Genomic DNA, 14,573 nt, shown 5'->3' with positions numbered 1-14,573 from the left:
ACTCTCTAGGCCAAGTGCTCCACTAGGGCTCCTGCACACTCCAGTATCGGGTTGGCCCTTTTTTGTCTGGCTGCTTAGTTTGGCTGTGTCTCTCATCCTTAGACTGTGAGACGTTGAGAGTGGGGGCTGTCTGCGTCAACCTGGCACACAGCACATCATGGCGGCTATCTCTGGGTGGGCGTAGCACAGACCTGCTGATCAGTATGCAACATGGAGAGTGATCCCATTGATTTTTGACACTGAATAGGGAATAGCTCTGTGTTTGAATAATCAGTGTATTGTGGACATACTACATTAGATGCTGTTTTTATCAGACTTTTGAATCTTTGGGTAACTCCATTTTTTCATCCATCAAATAAAGAAATTACATGTGGGATTCATTGAAAAGGAAAAGAGTTGATACAGGTGGAGTGCCTAATCTGGCGCCCGTCACCCTGGTGACCTAACCGTACTACAGTGGCTTCATTACAGTCCTTGAAGATCTAATTGCTGCAGTCTGCTATGGAGGGGTGTCCTTCAAAGGTCCATATGCTAAAAAGGCTTGGTCCCAGCATTGTACTGTTGGGAGGAAGTGGCACCTTTCATCTTTGGGGGGGGGGGCGCTAGGGGGGGTTATGCTTTTAAAGGGGATTATGGGACTCCAGTCTCTTCCTCTCTCCAGCCATGAGATGAGCAGTTTGGCTTCACCACATGCTCCTACCATGAGGTGCTTTCTCTCTACAGATCCAAAGTCAAAGGATCAGGGAGGGACTGGAACTTTCAAATCTGGTGAGTCAAAATAAAGTTCATTATCTCAGGCATTTTGTTACAGTGACAAAAACCTCATTAATCTGCATTTGATTACAGGAAGCTTCTAAGACATCACCAGGCTCAGAGGCATATGCTTCTAATCCCAGTGACTTGGGAGACGGAGGCAGGAGGAGAATCTCAAGTTTGAGGCCAGCCTCAGTAATTTAGTGAGACGCTGTCTCAATTTTTTTTTTTTTTTTGTAAAAGGTCTGGGGCTGTAGCTTAGTGGTAAAGTACCCCTGGGTTCAATCTCCAGGACCCCCCCCCCCACACACACACACACACTCTCTTATTCCATTTGTTCTTTCAGGAGACAGTGAAGCAGTTACACTTTTAATCCTAATTCTGATCCAGAAATGGTTAAGATTTCTAAAATATCTGGATCCTAAAGGAGGTATGCTTCAGATGTCTGGAAAATTTGCTTCTATGGAAGAAATCTGTTTTGTACAGGTCATTTCTATTTTATTGTTTATGGCTGAAATGGTTTTATATTTATTCAAAATCAGAAGAAAAAAATGAAGTCCAAGAACCACAGAAGTGTAGTCGAAGTGATTTATACTGGATTTCTAAATGCAACGTGTTTATACATAATTTAAAACTCAAAGAAAGCATGCTTATACAATCATGTGCAACTTTAAAATTTAATAACTCTGAACAAATACATGATGGAAACAATTCCTGGCACCTGAAAATATCATTTGTGGAATGACATCCAGCTCAGTGTTCTCAGTTTGAATATTACAACCATATTTCATAGAACCTGGCTTTGTTTTATTTGCTCCATGTGGTCAATAATGACCTTCAGCTGCTGCTAAGTGATTTTTCAAATTTCATTAATCATCTCTGCCCTACCATTATCTCAGTGTTTTCTGCAAGTTAACTTAAATACTATACCTTCAAAATGACTAATGCAAATGGCCACAGGGGGAATGTCCACGCCACTGGTCTCCACCAGTATGATGGCTACCCCACATTGCTATTTCTAACAGAATTTCAATCTTAAAGAGCTATCAGATGTGCCTCAAAAGAAAAAGATCTCATTCTCCTTCCTTTTAGAAGTACTGTTGGTGGCACTGAGTTTGGTGGGGCGTAGGGTAACTGGAAAAACACTGGGCTTGGAGTCATCCCTGGGTGAAACCCCACTCTGGTCTTCACTAGCTGTGTGACTTGGGCAAGTAACTTGTGGTCTCTGAGTCTCCAAGATCCTTAAGAGATGAGAACAATGCTCCTCCTCCACAGGCTGTGATGAGAGGGAGTCAGTCGCGGGAATGAGAATGCCGTCCTGACGCCCAGGTAGGAGCCGAGGGAAGCAGCCGAGTGGATGAGCATGTGAAGCTGGACAAGCTGAGCATCCCGGCAACAGCTGCCTCTGCCCGTGGAAAGATCTCCTCGCGGACGGCCGTTGTTGCGTTTTTGCCACGTGGATGTTTGCAAAAGCAGGGCACCCTTCTCCACGCCTCCCCAAAACCCATCAAGGGCAGGCTCTACCTCATTTTGCACCTTTTCCCTTCCAACAGTTCTCAAATAATGCCTGCCCACCCGTAGGGGCCCAGGGGCTGGGTTCTGCCCTCACCCTGCCAGGCCCGGTCTTTCTCAAGCACCAGAATGGTGACGCGTGGAGGGCAGCCGCGGGCAGCTGGACGAACGCACAGCACCTCATTCTGTTAAGCCAGAGGGAAAGTTTACTGGGGAGAAGACACGGGGGAAAGCCTGGCCAGCCCACACCTAGGGGACACACCTGGGGAAATAAATTAGCTATTTCTATTGCACGTCTACCCGCGACACGGGTTTGCATCTAAATCTCCTCTCCCCCCAGCAGCTCAGCAGCAGCAGGCTCCCCGAGCACCATCTCCTGGGTCAGGCTCCTCTCCAGGTCCTCCAGTTCCTGGCGTACCTCCTCCATGAAGCCACCATCTTCATACTCATCAGGAGCCTCCCTGGGCAGCAGGCTGTCCCCGTCTTGGCTGTGGCTACCAACGAAGGCTGGCTTACACACATACACCAGGCTGTGGCTGGGGAAAGATGGGGCTGGGACTTAGCCAAGATTCTCCCCACGCGGGCAAAGCTGGGCTCTAAGCATGGGGGTGCCTAGAGGGGAGGCCCTAGGCCGCCATTTCTATGGACCTTCCAGCCTCACCCGCACACCACCTCTTCTTCAACAGCTTCCTCTTCATACCAACATCTTACTTGAAACAAGATGGCTGAAGGAAGGTCAACTGGGAGGCTGTCCTAAGGGGCAGCAACCCCACTCCAGCTGTAGGCTTGTTTTCCTGTGGCTGACTCTTGGGTTCAGCAGCCCAGGGACAGGCCCCAAGGATGACAGGGTTTGGGAGTTCCCAGCCACACAAGACCTCTCAGTCCCCTGCCCACCTGGGCCTCCAGGCAGGAGGCAGCCTGAGTGCAGCATGGTCTGACTCCATGTCTGATACCCCTGGGTTGTCTGCCCTGCCACCCTGGATTCTGTGGAAGAGGGGGTTGAGTTGAGGCTGCTCAGAGGACAAGAAGGCATGCAGAGATGCCATGTCTGAGCCCTGGTGCATCAGTCTCTCTGCAGCCTGACACTGCTGGTGCCCTCCACCTGAGCGCCCACTCCTCATTTCCTTCCTGCCCCTCTACCAGCACTCTCTCTTCCTGTCCATTGCCCGGGGAAATAAATTAGCTATTTCTATTGCACGTCCACCCGCAACTCGGGTTTACATCTAAATCTCCGGGGCTCCCTCCTCAGCCCTCAACTTTTCTCCTCCATGCCCTCTTGTGGGTCATCTGCCTGTGAAGCTTCAGTCCTTGAGATGAGCCCCAAATCTGTGACCCAAGGACACCTCCAATTAAACCTGCCCTGCTGAGTCCACATCTCCCCAGGCAAAACCTCCTGCCCTTGAGTCCCCACTTCACCTATCTCAGTCCCTAAAGGAGGGACTCACCTGTGGGGCTGGCAGAGGAGGCCACTGGCACATGGACATCGGTCCAAAGCTCCATCAGGCTCCAGCTCCCAGGTGATGAGGTCCAGGAGCCGGCTGGCCGGATCATGGCAGAGCTCACCCTCCACGGGCAGGGGTGTGCACACAGGGAACAGCAGGCCTGGAACCAGCCAAGAGTAACCACAGGGAGGGACAGAGAGATGGACCCAACCCCCCGAAGTGAACTCGGGATTGAAGAAGTGGAATGAGAGGGAACAAGATGGCGATATGGGCGCAGGAGGAGTGACAGGGAAGGACACAGGGGCACTGGCGGGGCGGGGGGGGGGGGGTCTGCCTGGAATAAGTGAGCTGGGTTTTAGGGAACAAAATCTGGAGAAATTAAGTCTGGGTAGAGCACCTACAAAGACCTGGGGTCAGGTCAAAGGGAAGGGGTGGTAGAGGAGGGGTGGGGGAGAAGTGGAGGGGACCATGAGGCCTTGTGAGTCTATCTGTTACGGAAGGTGACAGAGCTACTGTGGATCCCAGGGAGTAACCCTGTAAGGCAGTTCTTCCAGAAAACCACCGAAGCAGCAGGTCCTTGGAGGCCCTGTGGGGCTGGGGGAGGCAGAGCTGGGGAGGTGGCTCAGGAGAGCTCTCGGCCACACTAGTGAGAGCAGAGGGAGCCTGAGCAGGCCTCACCTGGAAGAGACACTGTGGATGGAAGCTGGGAGAGGGACAGGGCCAGTGTTCCCTCTAGGGCCTGGAGAGGGAGTGGGACGGGGAGGGGCTGCTGGAGTCCAGCCTATGTGGGGACACCCTCCTGCCCTGGGCTCATGCACCATGAAAGAATTTAATTTTCTAGACATTAGCAGGGTGGAAAAAAGGGTCTTCCCACTCAGGCTCAGATTGTGGGTCCCGCTCAGGAGACGGGACCCTGAGAAGGTGTAAGGGACATGGCTATGGCTCCAGCAGGCCCTGGACAGGCAGAACTTGGGACAAGCTTCCTCTGCACTCAGAGGGGAGCCCACCCACCTCTTTGGAAGGCGCAGCACAGCCCAGGCTGGCAGTCCCTCTGGTTGTCACAGATGGTTCCATTGCCACCTCTGGTGGCCTTTTTGTTGCAGTGACCCCAGACGCAAAGCTGGTCTCCACAGCACTCACTGTCCCGGGTGCAGAGCTGCAGAGAGGTGAGGAAAAAAGAAGTGTGACAGCTCAGAGACCTTAGGAGCCTGGCCCAGCCCGGCCCAAAGATGCCACAGATACTCTCGCTAAAGGAGGAAGAGACAGAGTGCGGTCCTAGGTGGGTGGGCTTTAGTGTAAGTCAAGGAGGCCGGGGTGGGAGCCTGGCTGTCAAGACACGAGGGGCCAAAACGTTGGAAAAACAGCACCTAACGAGTCATGTGTGAGTCCTTCACAGCCTGAGAGTCTGCAAGGGACAGTTGAGTATCTTTGAGCCCCACCCAAGACTTGGGCCTTCCACTTTTCAATTAGGACCCTAGGTCAGGAAGGACGTGGCTCCAGGCCTCCAGATGCAGGCAGCTGTAAGATTCCAATAAGCTGACCAAGCGTGAGGCCCAAGCCCGTAAGCCCAGATGGGGATGGCCCAGGGGTGCCAGGGGCTTGGAGCCACACAGAGAATGGCAGCTGGGAGCAGTGTGGGGTCGGTGTGGTGTGCCTAGTGATGTGGGGTGGGCTGGGAGGTATCACAGCAGCTGCTTCACCACGGAAGGGCTGAGCAGGGTAATGAGAAAGGCTTTATTTTCCAAATCATCATGTTGTGTATTGGACAAGTGACAAGGGAGTCTGAGCCACAGCTTTGTCCAAAACGTCTGTGGGGTGGAGGGGAGAGTGTCCTTTGCCCACCTAGCGTTTCTCGGTGGAACCTCCATTAGGGGAGAGCTTTGGCCTCCTGGCTCCTCCTCTGCCCTCTTCTGATCTGGGGGTGGGCTGCAAACCCAGAGGACAGAGAGCGGCTGCCTTTCCTCTGCCTGAGGGTGTTGCTTGTGTCTACTAGAGTGAGTCATCCCAGGAGAAGGGGTAGAGCCTCCTCCCTCCCCTTCTCTGCCATTCATGGGACATTGTGACCAGAGATCCTGGGTGGGCCAGGGGTGGCAGCAGGTCTGCAGATGGCTTCCTGCAATCCCAGACTGGTCACGTCCTGGTCATTCCAGAGTCAGCTCCTTTGGGATCCCTCTCCACCATCGAGGGAGCCTTTTGATGATGGAGAGGGATCCCAAAGGAGCCCATCTGAGAGTCCCTGGGACCCCTGGCCGTCTCCCCCAGCTTCCCTGACCTTGTGCTGCAGCCCAGGAGACCTGGGCATCCTTACCATCTGCTGCTCCCGGCATGGCTGGCAGGTGTACTGGAAGCTAGCGAACTGGCAGTACCTGGAGGGCCCGCAGTCCTCGTCAATGATGCACTCCTGGGGAGGGCAGAGGGGGCCTCATCAGTGAGATGCAGGGCTGCGACCCACAGAGCCCAGGAAGGCTGGGATGAAACACAGGCCTGGATGCTCAGGAAAGACACCCCTGAGCCTGCTGGCTGCTCTTCCCCATCTCCCCTGGAACCAAGGATGCCACACCCGATTCACACGCTGCCTGTGTGCAGTCTCCGCCCACACGCCCCGGGCAGAGCTGAGACAGACTGGCCTTCCACGGGCAGCAGATGGGTCTAATAAAAAGTGCTAATGAGTTCCAGGCCCAGGGGGCTGCACAGGAAGGGCTGGAGGCCAGGCCCAGCAGGCCCTATGCCTGTGAAGTGGAGCAGAGGCTGGGCCTCTGGCCTCCTGCCCTGAAGGCTGCAGCCCTGCCTGGGGAGCACTTGTGGTGCCCTGGGCCCAGTGTCCTGGCAAGAGGCAGAGGCAGCTGCCAGCTTGGACATGAGAGGAGGGGGGCTGGGGTCCCACCTCCCAGGGCAGGAGCTTTCTCCTCATGACTGGCGACTCCTCTAGGTGGAGAGATGAAGGGGAGGAGGAGGAAGGACGCCTGTCCGACCCTGAGTCAGACTCTGGTCTCAACTTCAAAGCATGGAAAGGAGGGCAGGAAACAGGAGGAATGTGATGACAAGAACAACCATCAACCCCCAGTGCAGGCTGGGCTCCACTGGGGGACTGTCCCAGCAGGTGGCAGATAGGCATTGCCTCCCTATGTTGCCAACTAGGAAATGGAGGCTCAGAGAGGCCAAGGGTTTCCCCCAGAGCACCCAGCTAGTGCAGGGTACAAGGACACTGCCCACCAGCAGCTCTTGAGCAGAGGGGCTCAGGGCTCCAGATACAGCATCCAGAGGGCAGTGAGGTTCCCTGAGGCCTAGAGTTCTGGGGCCCCATCATACCATCTGGAAAGGCCTTGGCAGAGAGGAGGACCTGCCTCCCCTCTGTTTCGGTGTATCCTCCACCTGTAAGCAGGTAGGGAGTGCATCCTGGAGAAGCCTAGATGGGCAGACCTGGATCTAAATTGGTCCCCGCCTCTGCACTGCGAGCCCATGGGTATGGGCAGGCTCTCTAGGTACTAGGGACCTAAGTATACATGTAGACTGGGAATCAACAGAGAGGCTGTGGCCAAGTGGCCAAAGAAATGAAGCCCTATCATTGGGAAGGAGCTGTTGTCCTTGGTCCAGGCCTGGGCATCCCCTGGCCAAAACTGCAGAGACTAAAAAGATAGAGACTAAAATGATTGGGTGTTAGGAGTTTTAACCCCAACAGTGATTTAATTCCCCAGTAGAGATTAACTGAGTGGTAACTCAGAAGCAGGGTGTGGGTGGAGGAGGTGGGCATTGGGGTGTGGCTTTGGGTATATATTTGTATCTAGAAAGTGAGGTCTCTCTCTCTCTGCCTCCTGGTCACCATGAGGTGAGCTGCACTCCTCGGCCACCCTCTCCTGCCATGATGTTCAGCCTCACCTGGAGCCCTGAGGATGGAGCCGGCCTTCTACGGATGGACTAAGACCTCGGAAATCGTGAGCCCTCAAATAATCTGTTCCTCCTCTACAGTTGTTCTGGTCAGATCCTTTAGGCGCAGCAGCAAAATAGCTGACTAGAACAGCCTCCCTGGACACAGCGCCTCTGGAGGACAGCAGGCAGCCAGAGCAAAGGCAGGTCCAAGTCACCACCTCACCAGGAGCTTCAGACTGACCCCCATATTGACTAACAAGCAATTCTTTACTGTGATTTTGAAAAAAGTCAAAAGAGAATACACTGCCTAATAGTCTAAAAATGACCTAAAATTACTCTTCTGCACATCTCCCTCAGGTCCCACTTATCTCAGCCCAGTAGCTGCCACCAGTCCCTTTCCTGCCACTCTGGGACCGCTGATCAATGTTGCAAGGTGCTGGCAGCTCAGCAACCAGGACTCTCCCCCCTAAATGGAGCAGGTGAGGCTCTGTTCCTGCCACTCTCTCAGCAAGCCTCAAATGTCAGGAATGACGCCATCGCTGTTTTTATTGCTGAGCAGGCTTTGACGGGGGTGGCCCAAGTTAAGCGGCTGAGCTAGGTAGGAGCTGGCTGGACCCAGGACCCCGTGGTGGCAAGAGAAGTCCATGTGGCTGTAAATACAATTATCAGTTTCAGAACACAGGTACCAAAATCCACAGATGCGCAAGTCCTTTATATAAAACAGCATAGAATTTGCATATAACCTACACATGTCCCCCTGAGCACTTTCAATCATCTCTAGATTACTTACAGCACCTCATACAATGTGAATGCTCTGTAAATAAGTGGTTTACTGTCTTGTTCAAGGAATCACACATGTCAGGAAAAAAGTCTGTACATGTTCAGTGCAAACACAATTTTTGAAAATGTTTTCCATCTGAGGTTGGTTGAATCTGCGATGTGGAACCCAGGGATCCAGAGGGCTGAGTGTAGATCACAAGACATTCGTTGTCTCAGCCCACCACACCCTCCTTTACAGACCCAATGTAGGCAGCTCAGCAGGAAGCTTCCTGACATTTTTCTCCAAGGCAGAACAGCAAGAGAATGGAGTAGGAAGGATGACATTTGGGAGGAAGGAAGGACCAACAGGCTTTGAAACCTTTTTATGAATCTGGCTACATTTTGAGGCTCTGGAGACACAAACGGGAAAATGAGAAAATCCTTGCTCTTAAAGAATTCATAATTCGGGGCTGGGGCTGGGGCTCAGTGGTAGAACGCTTGCCTGGCATGTGCAAGGTACTGGGTTCAATCCTCAGCACCACATAAAAATAAATAAAAGAAAGGTATTGTGCTCAACGAATTCATAATTCATCTGGCAAGGGGGCGGGAGAAGGCAACACGGTAGAAAAGAAGACAAAGGGTACAAATGGAAAATTTATAGCAACAGAAATTTGTGGATTGGAATTTTTTTTCTTTTCTTTTTGAAACCCAAGGGCACTTAATCTCTGAGCCACGTCTCCAGCCCCCTTTTTATATTTCATTTAGAGACAGGGTCTCACTGAGTTATTTAGGAACCTTGCTAAATTGCTGAGGCAGGGTTTGAACTCTTTGTCTCATCCTCCTGAGCCACAGGGATTATGGAATCTGTGGATGTTCTGGGGAAAGATGGAATTGAGGTTGCTAAATCTGAATTACAATCTGAACACAGGGACTGTATCCTAGGTTGTGCCTGATATTATAAAGGGCTTTAGACATGGGAAAGGGGAGAGAAGAAGGATCAGTCAGTGTCAGACTGATGTCATGTGAGATGTCACAGATGCTCCACTGGTCACTGCTGGGTTTCCAGACAGAAAGGGTCATGGTCCAGAACAGACTCTCCTCTACAGCTCCCCAAAAGAAATGCAGCTCTGCCCATCCTATGGGCTTATCCCAGTGAGACCAGGTTGGACTGCTGAACTACAGAAATGTAACATCATAAGTCTGTATTGTTTTAGACCATCAAGGTTGTGGTAGTTTGTTACAGCATCAACAGGAACTAATATAATATCTAGGGTTGGTAGGAGTTTCAGGAAATGGGCATTTCCAGGTGCTTTGGAGGTAATTAATATTGAGCTAGATTTTTTTTAAAAAATCTTGCAGGCAATTCATCAGCATCTATCAAAAATCTAATGCACACATCAAGGTGATTTTCCTTCCAGGTATCCATTCTAAGAAACACTTGTCCTCAATGCAAATATCTGAAAACAAAGATGTTTGAGGCCACACTGTTGTATTATTCATAATCCAGAACTAACAGAAATGACCAATGAAAGGGAACTGATTATTCCAGAGTCATTTGTATGGAGAAGTGTCTCCAGGTTGACCTTAAAATGAATGGAGTGGCCCTCTTTGCATAGTGATTTCTACAATATGTCAGAAAGTATAGCATGCCCGTATTAGAATTACACAATCCCACTTTCTAAAAGCAAAATGGAATACCACATGTGTGTCTGTGTCCTGCACATCATCTGGCACAAAATGGGCACACAGTGGGTAAGTGCTGAATGGATGAAGCCACTTGCTGCCACTGTGGCAAACAGGGTGCAAACGCTCATCCCTAGCAATGATTTGGAAATCAAAGCAAAGAACATAGGCATTCCATTAAATTGGCTTCCTCTTCCCCCAAAATTCTTTGTGGATTTGGAACTCTCACTACAAACTATATGCTTCCTTTTCCAGGTCTTTAATTGAAAACTATGAGCTAGGATCCTTCCTGTACCAATCCCCTGAGAACCTGCTGTTACAGTTACCCACATAGGACATGTCCATGGCCATCCCAGGAATAGCTTCCTTTCCCCAGTGGGCCTCTGTGTGTGGCAAGGCATCCCCTGCAAAGCCACAGTGAAGCGATTCATTGTTTTCAAACAATGGAAAAATTGGGGGGCATGGAAGCTTGCCAGAGACCTCTGAAAAAATCCAAACACATTAAAGCAACTGGTTTCCTTAGCTGATATGTGTGTGAGACATCCAGGAACGGTTATTGTCTCATCTCGCAGATGTAAAAACTGAAAGAGAGACCTGCTTTCCCTCTAGAAAACCCCGTGTTTTGTTTCGAGCTAGCCCACCAGCCTGCCTGGGTGGATGCACAATGGTCCTTCCCATTAGAACCTGGCAACGCTTGGGAAGAATCCTGATCACATTAGAAATCCCAGGTGCACAAACTTTGAATCCTGGTTTTGCCCTTAAGAGCGGTATGACCCTGGGCTGCTGATTCTACCTCTAATACAAAAACAACAAGGCCGATAGCAGAGGCTATTTCCAGAGCTGTTGTGTTGAATTAGTGCTCTGTGAATGGTGGCCATGGCAACAGACGGCTGCACCCTCCCTCACCCCTCCGATGTCTGATTCCCTGGCACAGCCCCGCAGGGGCCCAGCTTGTCAGCAGAAAGGCAGGTCTAAAATGGCAGGGGCCTGATGCCTCCTCAACAGCTCTACAACTCTGTCCCTGTCAACCCTGGGGACTGAACAACTAGTCCTGACTTTTTCCCAGAGGGTGTCAAACAGGTCAGCAGCAGCCTGTGTGTACTCTCACAGGAGGAAAGTCTAGGGGCAGAGTGGCCTCTCACTATAGAAGGACTGGCTTTTCCTCCTGTAAGGTTGTTCCTACAGGTCTCTCCTGAGGCCCCCTTAGCAGGAGGGGTAGGTCCCACCTTCCTAGGTATCTCCAATCCAAGGAAGATTGCAGGTCCTCAGACCTTAGCAGAACTGAGCAGGTGGGAGGGGAGGACATGTGATGGGCATAGTCAGGCCCCAAGCTTAGTAATCCAGGTTTTATTCAAAAGTTCCACTTCTTTTACCTGTGCTCAGGAGTGTGTCCACCTTTGAGCCAAGATACTAAATGGACCAGCACCCAGCGGGGCCCAGGCTGGCTGCAGAGCCCAGGTGAGAGGCCAGGGAAGCTCAGCTGCTTCCTCAGTAAATGCCAGGGTGGGGTCGGGGGCGAGGGGGCAGAGCTCTGCATTCAGTGTCTCAGGTTATATACAGTGAAGACTCCACAGGACCACCCACCTCTCAGGCCCCAGGATAGGAGGAGGGGCTCCTTTCCACAGGGAGCCTGAACGGAAGGCCCACGCCAAGGGCAGAACGTGGGGCTTCCCAGGAGCTGACTGCAGGGTGGGGAAGGCAGCACACTGAGCAGAGGCTACATACAACAGCCATCCATCACAGCAGGGCTATGGGTTCCCACCAAGTGGTACAGATTCCCTCTGATCAAATCAACATGGTTATTGTCTCATCTCGCAGATGTAAAAACTGAGACTTTAGGTGAAGGATCTGCCCAGTCACCTGGCTTATCAGAGATGGCCCTGGAAGTCCCTAAAGACAGGCCCTTCCCATCTCTTCAGAGGAGATCTTCACTTTGCTCTCCCTCCGCTGTGAACCAATGTCTTGCTCAGTCCCAGTTTAACAGAGCCTGCCTGGCCGGGCCCTGGGCTCCCCATATCCCCAGAGATAGAGGGCCAAGGCCATAGCCTCTGGGCGTTTGGGCCTACATGTCTTTAAGGCTGGATGACAAAAACCAGCGGCTTGGGTTTCAGGGCTGCTCTAAGTCCCAGCCACTAGGTCTTCCCCGACTCCTCCCTCCCTGACAGACGGCCCAGAAGCTGGTTATGGGGACTGCAGCCATTCCAAGGATGGTTTCTTTGTTGTCCCAGGGAAGGAGCTATATTTAGAAAGTTCAGAAGCCAGCGGGGAAGCGGGACTGGGAAGGCAGTGTGCATTTGGCAGGGACACTGGGCCTGGACACTGTACCAGTGCTTTAGCGCCATCATGAAATAGTGGAAAATGGCAAAGGAGCCGTTCTGCGCTTTTGATTTTCCAGCTCTGGGTTTATCAGAAGAGGGAGGCTTCCAGGAAGCAGAAACAAATTTGGGGGAGAGGGAGGGACCACAAACAAATCCCTCCAGGTTTTCCAAGGCGTCTGTGTGAGGCCACCGGCTCAGGGCTTCTATGGGTCAATCTTGACTTTGCAGATGAGGAAACTGAGCCTCAGAGCTCAAGATCATTGGGGGAAGAAAAGCCAGGATTCAACACCAGTCCATCAGATGCCCATGCACTCACTCTTTCCACTGCCCCTAAGGCCTTCAAATGCCCTGATACGGATTCTTGTCTCCCAAAATTCCTATTTTGAAATCCTACCCCTGATACTTCAGAATGTGACCTTATTTGGAGACACATTGCAGGTACAATCAGTTACAATGAGGTCCAATAGGACTGTTGTCCTTGTAAAAAAAAGAAAATTTGGAAAAAGATGCACAGACCGAAGACAAGGTAAAAGACCCAGAGAAAAGAAGGCATCTATAAGCCAAGGGGAGAGGCCTGGAAGACATCCTGCCCTCACAAGGAAACAACCTGCTAAAAACTTGATTTGGGGCTTCTGGCCTCTAGAACTGTGAGAGGATAAATTTCTGCTAAGAGACCAGTGTGTGGTGCTTTGTTACAGCAGCGCTAGCACACTAATTCACACTCATACATGCCCCCTTCCTTCCAAACAAGCCCATCACCCACATTTTCACACACATCCAGCTCTACTCCTGAGCATCCACCATCTTCTTGCTGGGACAAGAACAGGCTAGTGGGGAACCACAGGCATATTCAAGATGCTGAGCCTTATGGGCAGAACAGTGTTCCCTGGTTGAGACCTCAGTCAATCAGGGAGCCCTATGCTTCAGCAGTGACTCAAGGTTTGGGTGGAGCTTGTTGTCTGTAGCTGGCCATTTCCTGGGGTGGGGGAGGTAGTTCTAGGCCACAAGTGCTTCCAGGATGAGCTGAAGGGATACAGGGGTGGACTGAATGAAGTCCAGGTTCTCCCAGGACTGCGGGAAGGCTGGGGTTGGGGGACTGTCAGTGCCAACATCACAAGAGGTCAAGGAATGCACCTTTCCCCACTGGGACCCCACACTTCTCCAGAAGCGCTGCACTTGCCACACTGCTGCATGACACGAGTGTCCCTGGGGCCACATGGGAGTGACACACAGGCTCCAGAGCCCAGGCCTGGATTCAAATCTAGCTTCCCTGACAAGCCAGGGGATCCTGGGAAAACCCCGAGCATCTCTGCCTCGGTTCTGTTATCTGTAGAATGGGGACTGTCAGGAAGTTGTTGGGTATATTAAAAGAGTAATGTTCATGGTGCCTCCAGCCTCTGGGCTCCTAGAGTGCATCTCCACCTGCAGGGCTTAACTCGGCATAAGCCCAGGGCGGTCTCAGGAGGCTGCAACAACGGCGAGCCCCAGGTGGGCTGACGGGCCTCACTCTGTGGAATGAGCACTTGTTTTCACTGAAAGGCAGGGACACGGAGCTTGAGTCGGGCTCTGTCCCTCATCACCACACAAACTCCTGCTTTGGTCCTAGAGCCCTCTGTTGTGGGGTGGAGACAAAATGGAGGGGGACAGTGGCACCTCACTGCAGGAGGGCCCAGACTGGCCAGCAAAACAAGGAGGACAAAGGGTAAGAAAATGTGACACGATTCAATCCACGCTGGAGGCTAGGCCCGTCCAGAAATCCCCATCTCATCCTCGCACCATCTTATCTTCTAAAGCGAGTAAAAGAAGCCCCACTTTTGTGCCCTCATCCATTGCTGGTGGGACTGCAAATTGGTGCGTCCACTCTGGAAATCAGTATGGAGGTTCCTCAGAACACTTGGTATGACCCAGTTATCCCACTCCTCAGCATATACCCCAAGGAATTAAAATGAGCATATTACAGCGATGCAACCCCATCAATGCTTATAGCAGCTCGGTTCACAATAGCTAAGCTATGGAACCAACCTAGGTGCCCTTTAACAGATGAATGTATAAAGAAAATGTGGTAGATAAACACAATAGTACATTACTCAGCCATAAAGAAGAATGAAATTATGACATATGCAAGTAAATGGATGGAACTGGAGACAATCATGCTAAGTGAAATGAGCCAATCCCCAACCCCTCCCCCCCCAAAAAAAAACACAAAAAGGCTGATGTTCTCTCTGATATATGGATGCTA

The 14,573-nt window shown here is 51.5% G+C and overlaps 1 protein-coding gene across 1 annotated transcript in view; it reads right to left on the bottom strand.

The window, feature by feature from the left end:
- Positions 1 to 1,327: 1,327 nt before the first annotated feature.
- The window catches only part of Dkk3 (dickkopf WNT signaling pathway inhibitor 3), a 48,164-nt gene continuing 34,918 nt past the window's right edge, over positions 1,328 to 14,573 (bottom strand). The window contains exons 5-8 of the mRNA XM_046437972.2: positions 6,016 to 6,108; positions 4,719 to 4,863; positions 3,711 to 3,867; positions 1,328 to 2,801 (exon numbers count right to left, since the gene is read on the bottom strand). Coding sequence (XP_046293928.1) covers positions 2,585 to 2,801; positions 3,711 to 3,867; positions 4,719 to 4,863; positions 6,016 to 6,108 — 612 coding nt within the window. The 3' untranslated portion in view covers positions 1,328 to 2,584. The remainder of the gene's footprint in view (positions 2,802 to 3,710; positions 3,868 to 4,718; positions 4,864 to 6,015; positions 6,109 to 14,573) is intronic.

Source organism: Marmota monax, unplaced genomic scaffold, assembly GCF_021218885.2.
Source record: "Marmota monax isolate L192 unplaced genomic scaffold, Marmota_monax_Labrador192_F-V1.1 WCK01_AAM20220418_F8-fsc00061, whole genome shotgun sequence".
NCBI classification, from domain to species: Eukaryota; Metazoa; Chordata; class Mammalia; order Rodentia; family Sciuridae; genus Marmota; species Marmota monax.
Note: the sequence above shows the minus strand (reverse complement) of the source record. Positions and strands in the feature narration are given on the sequence as shown.